At 43.6% G+C, this 19513-nt stretch overlaps 1 protein-coding gene across 1 annotated transcript; it reads right to left on the bottom strand.

Moving 5' to 3' along the window:
• Positions 1 to 1066: 1066 nt before the first annotated feature.
• On the bottom strand, positions 1067 to 18827 carry LOC115102655 (uncharacterized). The gene is made up of 14 exons (XM_029622815.2): positions 18664 to 18827; positions 18235 to 18344; positions 17770 to 18052; positions 16843 to 17491; positions 16587 to 16708; positions 8345 to 8396; positions 6889 to 7026; positions 6528 to 6676; positions 6223 to 6277; positions 2830 to 2897; positions 2546 to 2641; positions 1948 to 2425; positions 1557 to 1774; positions 1067 to 1298 (listed from the first exon to the last, which is right to left on the bottom strand). Exons 2-14 carry the CDS (start codon positions 18297 to 18299, stop codon positions 1224 to 1226), a joined length of 2448 nt encoding a protein of 815 aa, XP_029478675.1. The 5' UTR covers positions 18300 to 18344; positions 18664 to 18827; the 3' UTR covers positions 1067 to 1223.
• Between the last annotated feature and the right edge of the window lie 686 nt (positions 18828 to 19513).

Consider the following 19513-nt stretch of genomic DNA (forward strand, 5'->3'; position numbering starts at 1 on the left):
AGAACAAATTCTTATTTTCAATGACGGCCTAGGAACAGTGGGTTAACTGCCTGTTCAGGAGCAGAACGACAGATTTGTACCTTGTCAGCTCGGGAATTTGAACTTGCAACCTTTCGGTTACTAGTCCAACACTCTAACCACTAGGCTACCCCGGGTTCAAGTCCGGGATTTAGCTGGGCCATTCAAGGACATTCAGAGACTTGTCCCGAAGCCACTCCTGTGTTGTCTGGGCTGTGTGAACCTCTCTCAGAGGAACTGTCAGAGTAACCACCGGGTTCCTGGTCACCTACCTGATTGCTCAATTTGGCCGGGCAGCCAGCTCTTGGTGGTTCCAAACTTCTTCCATTTAAGAATGATGGCGGGGACCTTCAATGCTGCATAACTTTTTTAGTACCCTTCCTCAGACCTCTGCCTGGACACAATGCTGTCTCTGAGCTCTAAGGACAATTCCTTAGAGTTGTGTGTGCCAATTCCTGTGTGCCTTTCCAAATCATGTCCAATCAATTGAATTTACCCAGGTGGACTCTAATCAAGTTGTAGAAACATCTCATGGATGATCAATGGATACAACTTGAGCTTCATTTCAAGTCTCATAGCAAAGGGGCTGAATACTTATAAATAAAAAGCCTACCTTTTTATTTACATAATACATTTTTCCAAAAACAGTTTTTGCTTTGTCATTATGGGGTATTATGTGTAGATTGATAAAAAATAAAAAAAAGATTTAATCCATTTTAGAATAAGGCTGTAACGTAACAAAATGTGGGAAAAGTCAAGGGGTCTGAATAAACATTCAAAATTCTGGGCAGGTCATTTTGGCTACCATGGCTATGCCCCCCATCCAGAGCATGAATGGTCACTGAATGGTTTGTTGAACCTGTAAACCATACGCCATCTCAGTCATTGAAAACTTATAGGAGCTTCTGGAGTGGCATCTGAGACTGCGTTTTCCACCAGCATCAAAAACAAAATATTAAGTGATAGAACTTCTCGTGGAAGAATGGTGTTGCAATCTTCTAACAGAGTTCCAGACACTTGTAGAATCTACAGTATGCCAATGTACACATTATGTTGGTGTTTCCTTTATTTTAGCAGTTACCTGTACATACATACACTCCTTCAAGTCTTTGCTTAACAATCCGTAATTTTTACAGTGTTTTATCAGTAAACAAGACCAGACAAAAAAAAAAAAGATTAACATTCTCAGTGCAAAGCAAAAGCCATCATCTCTCCTGTAGAGGAGAGGAGCAGGGGGAGGAAAGAGCAGACGAGGGGTCCAAGATGATTGACCGAAAACTCTGAAGGGGAGAAAGGAAGGGAGGAACAGGAAAAGAGTTTCAATTTACTTTGAACTATCACAAAATGATCAATGATGCTCTTCTGATTATTGGACAATGAACATGAATCCTCATCAATAGGTAGGAAAGTCTGAAGATGCCACCCTTCCAAGTCTTGTTCATCACTCGGCTACTGGAGGAATCTTAGAAACCGATGCTATAGATGGGCTAAATGCCTGTAGGACTAATATGTAAATTAAACAATGCTACCAAACTCACAGTGTAGTCCTGCAGATACAGGGCTGCTGCCACAGGGTTTCCACAGCGGATCTGCATGGGCCCGGAGGAGGTGGCAATGGAGGAGCAGGGAGGGGCTGGGGAGGTGGTGTAGGTAGCCACCTCCTCATCCAGACGTAGCTCCTGCAGAGGGGGGAGGCGCTGGCGGAGCAAGGCTGCAGCAGAACTCAGAGCGCCGCTCTTTGGGATGATGATACTACCTGCAACGACACAGGCTACTGGTTAGACATTCAGAGGACCGAGGGCAGTCAATCAAATGTATTTATTAAGCACTTTTTGCATCAATGGGATAAGAACCATCAAATGTTTATCTATCAATGGATTCTGCCCACTACAAGGAGTATCAAAAGGTAAATTGTCTCAGCAGTCCTACCTCTGGGATGACTCAGGGGAACAAAGGCTGAGGGGTTGGCTAGCCTGGTCAAGCCTGATGCTACGGCTGCAGTAGCAACCGTGGATAGAGCTTCTGGCCCAGACGACGGTCTGACTGGATGGAGCAGGAGCTCGAGGACAGTCCCCTGTGCTGAAGCTCTGGCCCCAGGCCAACACTTCTCCAGTGGCCCACTTCGCTCCAGGGGCCCACCTCGCTCCAGAAATCCAGCCACAGGGCTTTCCTGTTCTTGTGCTGGAGCTGCTCTGAGCAGCTTCTTCCCCGTTGAGAAGAAAATAACAGATTCCCTGTGTGGGGCTTGAAAGAAGGTCTGGAGTCCTCTTCCCGTGTTATTTTTCTCTTCCTCCTCCTCCTCTTGGTCCTTGTCAGCTCGGGTCTCAACAGAGTCTTCGTCCAGCTCCCTGTTGTCTATCCTATCTTCCTCTTGGTCCGTCTCCTTGAATAATCTCTGAACAACCTCCTGCCACAAACACACACTCAATGACTTAACTGACTCAACATTATGAAATAGACGTTAGCAACCTAATTCAGTCATGTGGTGTAGGATATATATATTCCATTAGTAAGCCTTCGTCCTCACCTCCTTGTGTGTCTCCAGATCTCGGTTGTGGCCCTGGAGGCCCCAGAGTCTAGGAGAGCATGCATAGGGGGTCCGGTGGGCAGACAGGTGCCTCCCCTGAAAAAAAGATGTCTCAGTGAGTTAGAGCATCTATGGTGCTGGCAATATCAGGATTGTCAGTTTGATTCCACCATGGGCAACATTTGCTGAGAAGGTGCCACTTTAGTGTTGACAGTTCAAAATCAAAAAAATTCTACATACAGACCGTGGACATACGAGTGAAAAGTGTACTGTAACATACTTACCATGGACATGGGCTGATGCCTGGTGTCAGGGACCCGCTGGGGTGTCCACTTCTGGCCGACTGGCATCACTGACGAGAGGGACAGACAGATAGATCATGTTGACAGACGGACAACGACAGACTACTTCATAACACAGAGACAGAGCAGAGGGGTATCCTACGAAGCAGGTTTGAGGAGTTAGCAACTGTGGTCAACTCAGAGTTCAAATCAGGATTAAATAAATAAATACAATTGAAAAGAAAAACGGTCATGCGGAAGTGCGTCATGTTTTAGCCAGGTACATGTCTTTGGAAACTAATCCTTCAGAGCTAACCTGCTCTGGGGCTGGCTAACTAACTCTACTTACCCTGAATGCAATGACAAACGCAAGTTGAAGACCAATCAGATTCAGTCCGTTGCAAAGATTGCATCATCATCCCCTTCATTTGGGGAAGATTAATTATTCAATATTTTATTACTCAAAATGTTTTTCCTGTGCAAAAAAAAAGTTGTTAAAATATATCACATTACACATTTAGTAATGACAGAATCCATTTTAAACTTCACGCAATGTAATACAAATATCGATAGAAGTGGGGGGGGGGGGGAAAGGCGCTTGTGCATTGATAAGCACACCAAAGACGGCATTAACGATAAGTAATACAATGAAGATGGCACAAGAACAATCCTACTTCACAAGCAGTATTCCCCGTCGTAGTAAGGATGAAGCCTGAGCTGGAATGTGAAACTAACTGAAGCTGGTTAGCTTTAGAAAACCCTCAGGAGATCCAGCTTGCTTCATAGGATACTCCTCAGAGGACCGCTAACTCTAGCAGGCTTGTAACTGTCATAAAAGTTTTACTGTGCGTGAAGATTCAAATGCATTCTGTCATTACTAAATGTGATAGGAATTTTAACATTTAACACAAAAAAAGAGAATACTCAATCAGTTGTGTTCCATAAATGAAGGGGATAATGAAGCAATCTTTGCGATAGTGAGGGAATAGGATTTCATTGGTCCTCAACTCACAGCTCACACTTTATTCAGGATAAATGTAGTTAGCCTGCCCTGGAGCAAGTTAGTCCTTAAGGATTCGTTGACATAGAAATGTACCTGGCTAAAAGGTGAGCCACTTTGATGGTACCGGTTGACCAAAGATACCTCGCTAACTCCTCAAACCAGGTATGTGGTATTGGGCTCAGATCAAGTTATAAAGACAGACATAACATTTGAACATTTACATTTGTGTCATTTAGCAGACGTTCTTATCCAGAGCGACTTACAATTTGGTGCATTCCTCTTAAGATAGCTGGGCAAAACAACCACATATTAGTCATAGCATTTTTCCCTCAAGGCCCCTGAGTAACACAGACCCAAGAGGAGAGGGACAAACCGGTGAATATCTGGCGATAGAAAACGGTAGCATATACAGGGCATTCGGGAAGTATTCAGACCTTCACTCTTTCCAGGTTTTATTACTTTACAGCCTTATTCTAAAATGGATTTTTTTTAAATCCTTATAAATCTACACACAATTCCCCATAAATGACAAAGCGAAACAAGTTTGTAGAAAGCAAAGTATTTAGACCATTTACTCAGTGCTTTGTTGAAGCACCTTTGCCAGCGATTAGTCTTCTTGTGTATGCCGCTACAGGCTTGGCACACCTGTATTTGGGGAGTTTCTCCAATTCTTCTCTGCAGATCATCTCACACTCTGTTAGGTTGTATGGGGAGCAATGCTGCACAGCTATTTTCAAGTCTCCAGAAATGTTTGATCGGGTTCAAGTCCGGGCTCTGTGCGGGCCACTCTAGAACATTCAGAGACTTGTCCTGAAGCCACTCCTGCGTTATCTTGGCTGTGTGCTTAGGGTTGTTGTCCTGTTGGAAGGTGAACCTTGGCCCCAGTCTGAAGTCCTGAGCAGGTTTTCATCAAGGATCTCTCTACTTTTCTCTGTTCATCTTTCCCTCAAACCTGACTAGTCTCCCAGTTCCTGCCACTCCACTGAAAAACATTCCCACAGCATGCCACCACCATGCTTCACCGTGGGGATGGGGACAGGTTTCCTCCAAACATAACGCTTGGTATTCAGACCAAAGATAATATTTTTTCTCATGATCAGAGTCATTTAGGAGCCTTTTGTCAAACTCCAAGCGTGCTGTCATGTGCCTTTTACTGAGGAGTGGCTTCTGTCTGGCCACTCTACCATAAAGGCCTGATTGTCCTTCTGGAAGGTTCTCCCATCTCCACAGAGGAAATCGGGAGCTCTGTCAGAGTGACCATAAATGTTTCCATTTAAGAATGATGGAGGACAATGTGTTCTTGGGGACCTTCTTCAATGCTGCAGAAAATGTTTTGGTACCCTTCCCAGATCTGTGCCTCGACAACAATTCTGTCTCTGAGCTCTACGGACAATTCCTTCGACCTCATGGCTTTGGTTTTTGCTCTGACATGCACTGTCGACTGTGGGACCTTATATAGACAGGTGTGTGCTTTTCCAAATAATTTCCAGTCATTTTAATTTACCTTAGGTGGACTCCAATCAAGTTGTAGAAACATCTCAAGGATGATCAATGGAAACAGGATGAACCTGTGCTCAATTTAAAGTTTCAGAGGAAAGGGTCTGAATACCTATGTAAATAAGGCATCTGTTTTTATATTTTAATACATTTGCAAAAATGTCTAAATCGTTTTTGCTTTGTCATTGCGGGATATTGTGTGTAGATTGATGAGGAAAAGGCTGTAACGTAACAAAATGTGGAAAAAGTCTGAATACTTTCCCAATGCACTGTAACTATACCGAACAAAAGTATAAAACGCAACAGGTAGTGTTGGTCCCATTTTTCATAAGCTGAAATAAAAGATCCCAGAAATGTTCCATATGCACAAAAAGCATCTTTCTCTCAAATTTTGTGCACAAAATTGTTTACATCCCTGTTAGTGAGCATTTCTCATTTGCCAAGATAGTCCATCCACCTGACAGGTGTGGCATATCAAGAAGCTGATTAAACAGCAAGATCATTACACAGGTGAACCTTGTCCTGTGGACAATAAAAGGCCACTCTAAAATGTGCAGTTTTGTCACACAAGACAATGCCACAGATGTCTAGTTGAGGGAGCGTGCAATTGGCATGCTGACTTCAGGAATGTCAAACAGAGCTGTTGCCAGAGAACTTAACCAAAAGCCGCCTCCGACGTCATTTTTAAGAATTTGACGGTACATCCAACCAAGTGGGTGGACCTATGCCCTGCCAGGCCCACCCATGGCTGCAGCCAGACCCAGTCATGTGAAATCTATAGATTAGGGCCTACTGAATTTTACTCAATTGACTGATTTCCGTCTATGAACTGTAACTGAGTAAAATCTTTGAAATTGTTAAATGTTGCGTTTATATTTTTGTTCAGTATAACTTACCCAGAGGTCCTCCAGATGCTTCAGTGCAACTCTTTGTGACAGGTACTCTCTGAGCCTGGAAAGGTAAAGCACCACAGTGAATATTCGGTTTATATTCCTAAAGCCTCTCTATACTCATCAGTAAACTGTGGCTGACTGTTTCATGCAGCACTAAGGAGACATGACATGAGGCAGTACTATGGCAATGACTTTTAAATCTGAATTGAAATGCATATAAAGTTGTTTTCACCCTGGCTGGAGCGGCTTTATATGCATTATCAAATCCTACATTTGAAATACATTTATCGATCAAAATATTAACTCACAGTGTAGATGGAGGTTCCCCTGCCAGAGGGGCAGACAGAGGTGCGTTGTGGTGTGGCCCCCAGCATTCCCCCAGCTGTCACCCCTTCATTCTGCAGGATGCTCCTCAGGGCCTTGGGGTCTGGGGTGAACGGGACACTCCGTCCTGGACCTGGAACACAAGCACATACAAGGTTACAGACATATTAGTTAAACTTTTTGTTCTTTCTTTTAGCACTGGTTGAAGCTAGAAAGCTTCTTTACAATGAATATTTTTGCATCATGATAATGAAGCAGTAGTAAGCTAGTTTGCAGGCATTTCTACACTTTGCTCTTCAAAACGTGCTCAAAGATGGAACATGTCCAAGTAGTACTACCACAGACCTGCCGAGGCTGCAATCTTCTGGTGACTCTTCATGACAGACACTCTCTGGGGCTGCAGAGGGTAGGTGACCCCTTCATTCTGAAGGATGCTGTTGAGGGCTGAAGGCTCAGGGGAGAACTGAATAGATCTTACGGGACCTATAAACAATTCAAGCACATACAAGTGTACAGACTTGCTAGCCTATCCTAGGCCCTTAGATTGAGCTGGAGTAGGAGTTTGAATAGGCTGGCTAATTAAACAGATCAGCGCAAATTGTGTTTTTAAAGGGGTGCAACATGCAACATTTCCACACGGAAATAGCCTTCAATGTCAATGCTAAACTCAGCAAAAAAAGAAACATCCTCTCACTGTCAACTGTGTTTATTTTCAGCAAACTTAACATGTGTAAATATTTGTAAGAACATAAGATTCTACAATTGAGACAAACTGAACAAGTTCCACAGATATGATTAACATATATGGAATATTGTGTCCCTGAAAAAAAGAAAAGGGGGGAGGGGGGGGTCAAAATCCAATGATGCTGTGACACACCACCCCAGACCATGACGGACCCTCCACCTCCAAATCGATCCCGCTCCAGAGTACAGGCCTCGGTGTAACGCTCATTCCTTTGACGATAAACGCGAATCCGACCATCGCTCCTGGTAAGACAAAACCGCGACTCGTCAGTGAAGAGAAATTTGTCAGTCCTGTCTGGTCCAGCAACGATGGGTTTGTGCCCATTGGCAACGTTGTTGAGGTTGATGCCTGGTGAGGACCTGCATTTACAACAGGCTTACAAGCCTTCAACCCAGCCTCTCACAGCCTATTTCTGACAGTCTGGGCACTGATGGAGGGATTATTCGTTCCTGGTGTAACTTGGGCAGCTGTTGTCATCCTGTACTTGTCCCGCAGGTGTGATGTTCGGGTGTACCGATCCTGTGCAGGTGTTGTTACACGTGATCTGCCACTGTGTGGACGATCAGCTGTCCTTCCTGTCTCCCTGTAGCGCCGTCTTAGGCGTCTCACAGTACGGACATTGCAATTTATTGCCCTGGCCACATCTGCAGTCCTCATGCCTCCTTGCAGCATGCCTAAGGCACGTTCACGCAGATGAGCAGGAACCTTGGTCATGTTTCTTTTGGTGTTTTTCGGAGTCAGTAGAAAGGCCTCTTTAGTGTCCTAAGTTATCATAACTGTGACCTTAATTGCCCACCGTCTGTAAGCTGTTAGTGTCTTAACGACTGTTCCACAGGTGCATGTTAATTCATTGTTTATGTTTCATTGAACAAGAATGGGAAACAGTGTTTAAACCCTTTACAATGAAGATCTGTGAAGTTATTTGGATTTTTACGAATTATCTTTTGAAAGACAGGGGTCCTGAAAAAGGGACATTTCTTTTTTTGCTGAGTTTATATCAGCAGTACATAAACCCTTATATGCAGCTTGGAAATGTCCAGTACTACTACCACTGACCTGCAGAGGGTGCAGTCTTCTGTTGACTCTTCATGATGGACACTCTCTGGGGCTGCAGAGGAAAGATCACTTCAAGTTAGTTCACAGACTGATTTTGGACACACAACAGTCAGTAAGTACCCTGCAGATCTGGGTTCACTTCAATTGGTATTTGTTTTCTTTCAAATACGTTGAGTGTTTGATTACTGACTATTCTATTGGTTCCATTGCGCCAGGCAACCTCAATCTAATAGAACAAAAATAAGTTGATGCTGGATAGTAAACAATGCCGGAACAGCCTTTGTGCAAACAAAATCAAGTAACTCATGTAGTGGAAAAATAAGAACGCCTAATGTATGGTAAGAATAAAACCCACCGATGCCTTGCAGCCTCCATCAGGGTGACAAAGAATAGTGGTGGACAAACTGTTGTATAACCCAACTCTCACAGGAAGTGACTCAATTCATTAACATATGTAGTTGATAAAGCAAAAAAAGACTTGAGGATAAAAAACATTCAAGATACAAAGACAAACATGGCATAACGAGAATGGAACACCACAAAAGAAATGCAATATCATAAAAAAAATGTACACGAGCTCTTGCTACTAACCTTCAGATTGGAGAACAAAAAAAATGTACACTGCTCAAAAAAATAAAGGGAACACTAAAATAACACATCCTAGATCTGAATGAATGAAATATTCTTATTAACTACTTTTTTCTTTACATAGTTGAATGTGCTGACAACAAAATCACAAAAATTATCAGTGGAAATCAAATTTATCAACCCATGGAGGTCTGGATTTGGAGTCACACTCAAAATGAAAGTGGAAAACCACACTACAGGCTGATCCAACTTTGATGTAATGTCCTTAAAACAAGTCAAAATGAGGCTCAGTAGTGTGTGTGGCCTCCACGTGCCTGTATGACCTCCCTACAATGCCTGGGCATGCTCCTGATGAGGTGGCGGATGGTCTCCTGAGGGATCTCCTCCCAGACCTGGCATCCGCCAACTCCTGGACAGTCTGTGGTGCAACGTGGCGTTGGTGGATGGAGCGAGACATGATGTCCCAGATGTGCTCAATTGGATTCAGGTCTGGGGAACGGGCAGGCCAGTCCATAGCATCAATGCCTTCCTCTTGCAGGAACTGCTGACACACTCCAGCCACATGAGGTCTAGCATTGTCTTGCATTAGGAGGAACCCAGGGCCAACCGCACCAGCATATGGTCTCACAAGCGGTCTGAGGATCTCATCTCTGTACCTAATGGCAGTCAGGCTACCTCTGGTGAGCACATGGAGGGCTGTGCGGCCCCCCAAAGAAATGCCACCCCACACCATGACTGACCCACCGCCAAACCGGTCATGCTGGAGGATGTTGCAGGCAGCAGAACGTTCTCCATGGCATCTCCAGACTCTGTCACGTCTGTCATGTGCTCAGTGTGAACCTGCTCTCATCTGTGAAGAGCACAGGGCGCCGGTGGCGAATTTGCCAATCTTGGTGTTCTCTGGCAAATGCCAAACGTCCTGCACGGTGTTGGGTTGTAAGCACAACCCCCACCGGTGGACGTCGGGCCCTCATACCACCCTCATGGAGTCTGTTTCTGACCGTTTGAGCAGACACATGCACATTTGTGGCCTGCTGGAGGTCATTTTGCAGGGCTCTGGCAGTGCTCCTCTTGCTCCTCCTTGCACAAAGGCGGAGGTAGCGGTCCTGCTGCTGGGTTGTTGCCCTCCTACGGCCTCCTCTACATCTCCTGATGTTCTGGCCTTTCTCTTGGTAGCGCCACCATGCTCTGTATACTACACTGACAGACACAGCAAACCTTCTTGCCAAAGCTCGCATTGATGTGCCATCCTGGATGAGCTGCACTACCTGAGCCACTTGTATGGGTTGTAGACTCCGGCTCATGCTACCACTAGAGTGAAAGCACCGCCAGCATTCAAAAGTGACCAAAACATCAGTGGTTTTGGTTATCACCTGCAGAACCACTCCTTTATTGGGGGTGTCTTGCTAATTGCCTATAATTTCCACCTATTGTCTATTCCATTTGCACAACAGCATGTGAAATGTATTGTCAATCAGTGTTGCTTCCTAAGTAGACAGTTTGATTTCACAGAAGTGTGACTGACTTGGGAGTTACATTGGGTTGTTTAAGTGTTCCCTTTATTTTTTTGAGCAGTGTATAAACCACATATCTCTTACAGGAAGGGAGAATAATAGTGGCTTGCGAAAGTATTCACCCCCTTGGCATTTTTCCTATTTTGCTGCCTTACAACCTGGAATCAAAATTGATTTTTTGGGACTTTGTATCATTTGATTTACACAACATGCCTACCGCTTTGAAGATGCAAAATATAATTTTCTTGTGAACCATCCATCAATCCTTCAATTCTGACCAGTTTCCCAGTCTCTGCCAATGAAAAACATCTCCTCAGCATGATGCTGCCACCACCATGATGCTGCCACCACCGTGCTTCACTGTGGGGATGGTATTCTCGGGGTGATGAGAGGTGTTGGGTTTGTGCCAGACATAGTGTTTTCCTTGATGAGCAAAAAGCTATATTTTAGTCTCGTCTGACCAGAATACCTTCCTCCATATCTTTGGGGAGTCTCCCACATGCCTTTTGGCGAACACTAAATGTTTGCTTTTTATTTTCTTTAAGCAATGGCTTTGTTCTGGTCACTCTTCCATAAAGCCCAGCTCTGTGGAGTGTATGGCTTAAAGTTGTCCTATGGACAGATACTCCAATCTCCACTGTGAATCTTTGCTTCTCCTTCAAGGTTATCTTTGGTCTCTTTGTTGACTCTCTGATTAATGCCCTCCATGCCTGGTCTGTGAGTTTTTGTGTGCGGCCCCGCTCTTGGCAGGTTTGTTGTGGTGCCATATTCTTTCCATTTTTTAAATTTTTATTATGGATTTAATAGTCCTCTGTGGGATGTTCAAAGTTTCTGCTATTTTTTTATAATGGTCTGTACTTCTCCACAACTTTGTCCCTGACCTTTTTGGGGAGCTCATTGGTCTTTATGGTGCTGCTTGCTTGGTGGTGCCCCTTGCTTAGTGGTGTTGCAGACTCAGGGGCCTTCCAGAACAAGTGTATATATACTGAGATCACGTGACACTTAAAAAAAGTCCACCTGTGTGCAATCTAACTAATTATGTGACTTCTGAAGGTAATTGGTTGCACCAGATCCTATTTAGGGGCTTCATAGCAAAGGGGGTGAATACATTAAAAAAAACAGAAAAGTGGTTTGTACATTTTTTCATTTCACTTCAGCAATTTGAACTATTTTGTGTATGTCCATTACATGAAATCCAAATAAAAATCCATTTAAATTACAGGTTGTAATGCAACAAAATAGGAAAAACACCAAGGGTGTGAATACTTTTGCAAAGCACTGTACATTTCCTCATTTAGACCTGGCAATACAGTGGCCCTTAGTTTAAAGATCCTGAACATTAAATATTTGAGACAATTCATTGACTACAGCTCAGCGTTCAACACCACCTCAAAGCTCATCACTAAGCTAAGGACCCTGGGACCAAACACCTCCCTCTGCAACTGGATCCTGGGCTTCCTGATGGCCTCGCCCAGGTGTTAAAGTTAGTTAACAACATATCCGCCACGCTGATCATCAACACGGGGTCCTATCAGGGATGCGTGCTCAGTCCCCTCCTGTACTCCTTGTTCACTCATGACTGCACGGCCAGGCACGACTCCAACACTATCATTAAGTTTGCAGATGACACAACAGTGGTAGGCCTGATCACCGACAACCATGATAAAGCCTGAGGTCAGAGACCTGACCGTGTGGTACAATGACAACAACCTCTCCCTCAACATGATCAAGACAAAGGAGTTGATTGTGGACTACATGAAAAGGAGGAGGAGCACACCCCCATTCTCATCGACGAGGCTGTGTGGAGCAGGTTGAGAGCTTCAAGTTCCTTGGTGTCCAAATCACCAACCAACTAACATGGTCCAAGCACACAGTCGTAAAGAGGGCACGACAAAAGATTTGGCATGGGTCCTCAGATCTTCAAAAGGTTTAACAGCTGCACCTTCGAGAGCATCCTGACGGGTTGCATCAATGCCTAATATGGCACCTGCTCAACCTCGGACCGCAAGGCACTACAGAGGGTAGTGCGTACGGCCCAGAACATCACCGGGGCCAAGCTTCCTGCCATCCAGGACCTCTATACCAGGCAGTGTCAGAGGAAGGTCCTAAAAATGGTCAAATCCTCCAGCCATCCTAGTCATGGACTGTTCTCTCTGCTTACCGCACAGCAAACGGTACCGGAGCGCCAAGTCCAAAAGGCTTCTAAACAGCTTCTACCCCAAAGCCATAAGACTCCTGAACATCTAATCAAATGCCTACCCAGACCATTTACATTTCACCAGGGTCAGGTCTCTGACCCTTCTACGCTGCTGCTACTAGAGGTCGACCGATTAATCGGACTGGCCGTTTAATTAGGGCCGATTTCAAGTTTTCATAACAATCGGTATTTTTTGGCGCCAATTTTTTTTACACACCTTTATTTGATCTTTATTTAACTAGGCAAATCTGTTAAGAACACATTCTTATTTTCAATGACGACCTATGAACGTTGGGTTAACTGCCTCGTTCAGGGGCAGAAAGACAGATTTTCACCTTGTCAGCTCGGGGGATCCAATCATGTAACCTTACAGTTAATTAGTCCAACGCAATAACGACCTGCCTCTCTCTCGTTGCACTCCACAAGGAGACTGCCTGTTACGCAAATGCAGTAAGCCAAGGTAAGTTGCCAGCTAGCATTAAACTTATCTTATAAAAAACAATCAATCATAATCACTAGTTAACTACACATGGTTGATGATATTACTAGATATTATCTAGCGTGTCCTGTGTTGCATATAATCTGACTGAGCATACAAGTATCTAAGTATCTGACTGAGCGGTAGCAGGCGCGTAAACATTCATTCAAACAGCACTTTCGTGCGTTTTGTCAGCAGCTCTTCGTTGTGCGTCAAGCATTCACTCCCTCTGTGCCTTGGGGTGGTTGTTTCCCTTGCTCTGCATGGGTAACGCTGCTTCGATGTGGTGGCTGTGGTCGTTGTGTTGCTGGTTCGAGCCCAGGGAGGAGCAAGGAGAGGGACGGAAGCTATACTGTTACACTGGCAATACTAAAGTGCCTATAAGAACATCCAATAGCCAAAGGTTAATGAAATACAAATGGTATAGAGGGAAATAGTCCTATAATAACTACAACCTAAAACTTCTTACCTGGGAATATTGAAGACTAATGTTAAAAGGAACCACCAGCTTTCATATGTTCTCATGTTCTGAGCAAGGAACTGAAAGGTTAGCTTCCTTACATAGCAGATATTGCACTTTAACGTTCTTCTCTAACACGGTTTTTGCATTATTTAAACCAAATTGAACATGTTTCATTATCTACTTGAGGCTAAATTGATTTTATTGATGTATTATATTAAGTTAAAATAAGTGTTAATTTATAATTGTTGTAATTGTCATTATTACAAATAGTTTTTTAAATATTTATTTTTTAAATAAAGCGGCCGATTGAATTGGTATCGGCTTTTTTGGTCCTCCAATAATCGGTATTGAAAAATCATAAATCGGTCGACCTCGAGCTGCTACTGTTATTATCTTTTCATAGTCACTTTAATAATTCTACATATTACCTCGACACCAGTGCCCCCGCATATTGACTCGGTACCGACACCCCCTGTATATAGCCTCTCTATTGTTATTTTACTGCTGATCATGAATTATTTGTTACCTTTTTAGGTATTTTCTTAAAACGGCATTGTTGGTTAAGGGCTTGTAAGTAAGTATTTCACTGTAAGGTGTGACAAACATTTAATTTGAACTGGGAACCACCTCAATAGCCGTGGCTTTCAGAGAGTTTGGGCTGCCATGGCCAACCTGTCTGTAATGTTTAGCCATAGGATACTTGTCATTAGCAGTCCTTATAGCATAGGCATGCTCAGACACCCTGTCCTTTAGCCTTCTCTTAGTACGTCCTATATAAAAGCCCCCACGTGGCCACACCAGCCTGTACACTACATAGGTAGTGTTGCAGTTGACAAATGATTGAACTTTATGGGTTCCAGGTCCACAAGTGTCCCTGAATGTATTTGTTTTTACAATGTGATGGCAGTGAATGTAGTTACCACATGGGAAGTTGCCTCTGGGTTTGGGAAGCCAACTTGGCTTAGTTACTGGTATGAGGTCGCTGTGCACCAACTTATCCTTGAGGGTAGGAGCCCTTCTGCAAGAGAATGCTGGGGATTCAGTGAACACATCGCACTTTCAGTTATGCTCCAATTGGGTTTGATGTCCTTAACCCTGGCTGCCTCCTGGCTGTGGCGGGTCACAAAGTAGATTGGTTTGGGGTTGAGGTCTGTGAGTGTGTTTGAGAAGACTCTCTTTCCAGAGAGCCTTTGAAATTGTCCAAAGGGAGTGTTATTAGACTTGCGGGGTGAAAACTTACCCTCCCCGAGGATAGTATTGTGGTCCATACTTTTCCTGCCAATGGTGGTGTGGAGTGAGATTTTAAGATAGTTTCCATTTTACTGTATTCTAAACTCTGTCAATTCCCTCAATGAGAATTTGACACTTATATAGTTGTAGAATTCTTACAATTCATTTTCTGATTCAGAGAACACTAAAAGGAAAGGAAAGAGGAGAGTTTGGACACAAAAGGATTCATGTAGAAATCAATATACCTTGTGTCCAAACTCTCCCTTTTCCTTGAAGAGAAGACTCACACTCTTAACATGCTATCTGAGATTAAAGATGTTGGATCTTCCTATTTGGTAACAATGGATGTCGAATCCCTACAACAATATTGTACACAATGAAGCTCTGGAGGCTTTAAAGCATTATCTCCAACTTAGGCCAGATAAAGAAAAAGGTGTTTATTTTCCAGGACAAGCTCTTCAGACAACAGAAGGTTTTTTGGGGACGAGAAGTTAATTCTCTGGTCTGCTAACCCTTTTTTTTATTGTATGTTATGACAGATACATTGATGATGTCCCTTGAATGTTCTCTGCATCAGAAAAGGAATTGTTAGAATTACACAACTATGTTAATTCCCACAATGAGAATTTTAAACTGAGTGTAGAACACAGGCAAAAGGAATTGACATTTCTGCTTCTAAAAATCTTAACTCAGGATGGCTCACTCCACACCACCATTTACAGGCAAAGTATGGACCGCAATACTATCCTCAGGGTGGACTATTTTCACCCCGCTAGTCTGATTAAGAACATTCTGTTCGAGCAATTTCAAAAGCTGCACCATATTTGTGATCGGGAGGAGGATTTGGGGGGAAAAGGCTGTGGAAATGCATTTTAGGTTTCAGCAACGGGGATACAAACCTAGCCTGTTAAACCTGTCTCACACCAAAGCTCAATCTCTGGAAAGAGCAAGTCTTCTCAAACACACACAGAGGCCTCAAAACCCCAAACCAATCTACTTTGTGACTCGACGCAGCCAGGGTTAAGGACATCATTAAACACAATTGGAGCATCACTGAATGTGATCCTACTCTGTGCGATGTGTTCACTGAACTCCCAGCATTCTCTTACAGAAGGGCCCCTGCTCTCAAGGATAAGTTGGTGCACAGTGAACGCATCCCAGTAACTAAACCAAGTTGGCTCCCCAAGCCCAGAGGCAACTTCCCATGTGGTAACTGCAATCACATTGTAAAAAACAAATACATTCAGGGACACGTGTGGACCTGGAACCTATAAAGTTCAATAATTTGTCAACTGCAACACTACATATGTGGTGTACAAGCTGAAGTGGCCACGTGGGTGCTTTTACATAGGACGTACGAAGAGAAGGCTCAAGGACAGGGTGTCAACATGACAACGCTATAAGGACTGCTAACGATAAGTATCCTAATGCTAAACATTACAGACAGGTAATGGTAGCCCAAACTCTCCCTTTTAGAGTTGCCTCTTATTGTCCCCCAGCACAAGGTGCACCTGTGTAATAATTGTGCTGTTTAATCAGCTTCTTGAAATGCCAGTTGGATGGACTATCATAGCAAGGGAGAAATGTTCACTAACAGGGATGTAAACACATTTGTGCACAAAATTTGAGACAAGGTTTTTGTGCATTTGATTTTTATTTTGTTGCGTTTATATTTTTGTTCAGTATATAACCAAAGAAGCACTCCTCTCCTGTGTCTCTCAATCTAATAGAGTACCAGGTCTGCTGTGTAAAGGAACCCTAGGACAACTCACCATGTTGTTATAGGCTTTTGTAGAGGGACGGCTAGACATAGAAGCCCCAGCAGCATTGACTCCGATATTCTGCAGGATACTACGTAGGGCAAAGGGGTCAGAAGAGAAGGCCTCCACACGCCCTGGAACACACACACAAGGGACAATGGAACACAATTTCAAAAACTAAAGATGACAAAAACATAGAAAATCTAGAGACAAGGGAGAGAGAACAAACACCATGACACTGCAGCTATATGATGAGCTCTGAACTCACCAGCGGTGCTACTTAATAACTGGCCAGGCTCGGAAAGATCTTTGATGCTGAGCGTGGCCAAATGGCCCCTGCAGGCTTCCGTACTGAGGGCAGTGGGCTTGGCTGAGGTAGTGGAGGAGTCACTGCTAAATGAGAAAGCAATGGACGACAGACCTGAGCCAGGACCAAATGAACTGGGAGGTCTGGAAAGACCAAGCTGTCCCGATCCAGATCCGTGAAATGGATTGTCTGAAGAAGACTGTGCCTTTGGTTTCAGATGTTGAGACAAAGGCATGGAGGTGGCAGCACTGGAAGCCTGGGGCCAATGAGTCTTCCATTCTTCTCCATCGTGATGTGACAAGATGCCTGCTAGCCCTGGACCTTCTTTTCTGGCCACCAAGTGTTGTGCGAGTGTAGGGAGTCGAGCAGCGAGATCTACTGTTGACTTTGTTCGGGCCTTGTTATGAGTTTGTGGGACGGAACTGGGTAGTTTAGCTGTCGTTGTGGGTCTTGTTTTATGGCTGGCAGCAGTGCTAAAAGTATTTTCAGGTTGGGTGGTTTGAGCAACCAGCGGCCTCCTCTGGTTCGTTGCCCCCATTCGGTTGGCTCTAGGATGGGTGAAGTTGAAAGGTACAGGCTTGGTGTTTGGCTTCTTCCTCTTTGCTTTACCCTTTAGGAAAACAGATAAGGACAAAAATATAAATGACATCCCTTAGCACTGACAGTAATGCTAGTAAGATACACTTTCAGGGCCGGTTTCTCAACAAAGTTAGGGCTATTCCTGGTTAAGAAACACTTTCAATCTAGACTCCCCATCGCACATACTTTTTAATGCATAAATTTGGCTTAATATCGGACCAGAATCAGTGATATATTTCATTTGAAGCAATGGGTTTACCATATAACAATAATTGGGTTATGCATTTAGAATCTATCTACAGTTCTTACCGCTAGAGAGTTCTCCTCCCATCTCTTGTGTGACTGGGTGAAGTCAGAGGGCGTCTGAAGGGGCAGGGATTTAGCAAGCACTGGCAGCCTGCTGATGCCCAGTGGTCTTACAGGGGGCTTAGGGTCTTTGTCTGAGGTTGCTGCTGGGACCTTGTTCTCAGTCCCTCGTTTGGAATGGTGTCCGTGGGGTACAGAGGGGTGTTTGCAAGGGTGGGGTACAGACGGGTGTTTAGAACCTGGTTTGGAGTCTGCTGTCATTCTGTTGATCTTCATTCTGTTTGGACTGGAGATTGACAGTCAATGTAGACAGACATATATACTTTCCAGGCAGTGTATACAGTGTTTTTAATTCAGGTTAACGTATCAACAGTACTTGATAAACAGTGGCCATGCATCATTAGGGAGCGGCGACCGCCAACATAAAGCACAATTGACTCGTTAGTTGTTCATACTCTGTAAGCCTACCTTGAATGTTTTTTCAGGATTTTGTTCTGACTATGCTGACGCAGAATCGGAGAGGAATCCATCATTGGCTCAGTCAGAGAGGTTCAACAGAATTCTGTAAATAACAAACCCTGAACCAAATGTTAGTTAACATAATTCAGCATGCTAGCTAACACAGTTGGCAAGAGCATATACTTTTTAGAGACAAAAACAGCAACCACATTGCTTAATTGCTTTGCTACAAGTTAACTAGTTGAATTGTTTAATGGCTCGCTTAATAGCTGTCGTATAAAGCAAATAACCCACTGAAATATTCGAATCCCTTAGAAAACACCACAAAACCTTTAACAATTTAAACGGTACTGTTGCTGCTAGCTTCAAGCGAGCTACTGAGAGAAGGGGCAGCTTGCTCTCTGACCGCGACAAGAGAGAAAATCTGACTGTACTCACATGCACACTTCAAAATAGAGAATTGTTTACTTGCTTCACAAAATGTTTTCTTAAAAAATAATGAATATATCCCAGACTTTCCTCTGTTTTCAACACAAAAGAGGCATGATAAGAAGACAAGCTCAAAACTTCCTGAACATGCTCCAGTTTGTAAAAAGCAAGTATTTTCATTGGTTAAAACAGAAAAGTTAGAAGCCAATCGTTGCGCTAGTTGTTTTCAAGAGCCGTCTTTCCTTTGACCAATCAGCATCAAGCGTGCAAAAACAACTCCATGGAAACGACGCATGATGCTACACCATGTGATCCAATGAGTCCCTCCCCACACACCCTCTGAAATGTCTTTGTCCCTGTGCCCCCTTCTGAGCTCCAAGTAGCACCCCTGGTTACATATAAATATTAGTATTCTGTATATTAGTATTCTTCTTTTCAATCTGTCATTTGTATTTGTATGTATTATGCCTTGGCAGCAGCTACTCTTCCTGTTATTCAACAAAAATTAAGGCATTACATTGTTTTTTTATACATTATAATTAATACATTTAATACATTATAATAAACATTTGAAACATTAAAATACATTTGACAACAGATTTCACAATACATTAAGTGTGTGCCCTCCAGCCATAACTGTGTACGTGTGTGTATAGTGTGCATGTTATGTATGTTTGTATGTGTGTATTTGTGCATGTGTGTGTGACTCTTCACAGTCCTCGCTGTTCCATAAGGTATATTGTTATAAGATTTTAAAATCTGATTGTATTACTTGCGTGAGTTACTTGATGTGGAATAGAGCTCCATGTAGTCATGGCTCTATGTAGTACTGTGCGCCTCCCATAGTCTGTTCTGGACT

This window comes from Oncorhynchus nerka, linkage group LG20, assembly GCF_034236695.1.
Source record: "Oncorhynchus nerka isolate Pitt River linkage group LG20, Oner_Uvic_2.0, whole genome shotgun sequence".
NCBI lineage: Eukaryota > Metazoa > Chordata > Actinopteri > Salmoniformes > Salmonidae > Oncorhynchus > Oncorhynchus nerka.

Bases quoted from the DNA above. Each gene is read 5' to 3' on its own strand.
- LOC115102655 (XM_029622815.2), bottom strand. From the start codon at position 18,299: ATGATGGATTCCTCTCCGATTCTGCGTCAGCATAGTCAGAACAAAATC. The intron at 6,278-6,527 runs GTGAGTTAATAT...TTACCTTTCCAG, and splicing joins GGGGAACCTCCATCTACACT to GCTCAGAGAGTACCTGTCAC. The intron at 1,299-1,556 runs GTGAGTTTGGTA...TCTCCCCTTCAG, and splicing joins TGTATCTGCAGGACTACACT to AGTTTTCGGTCAATCATCTT.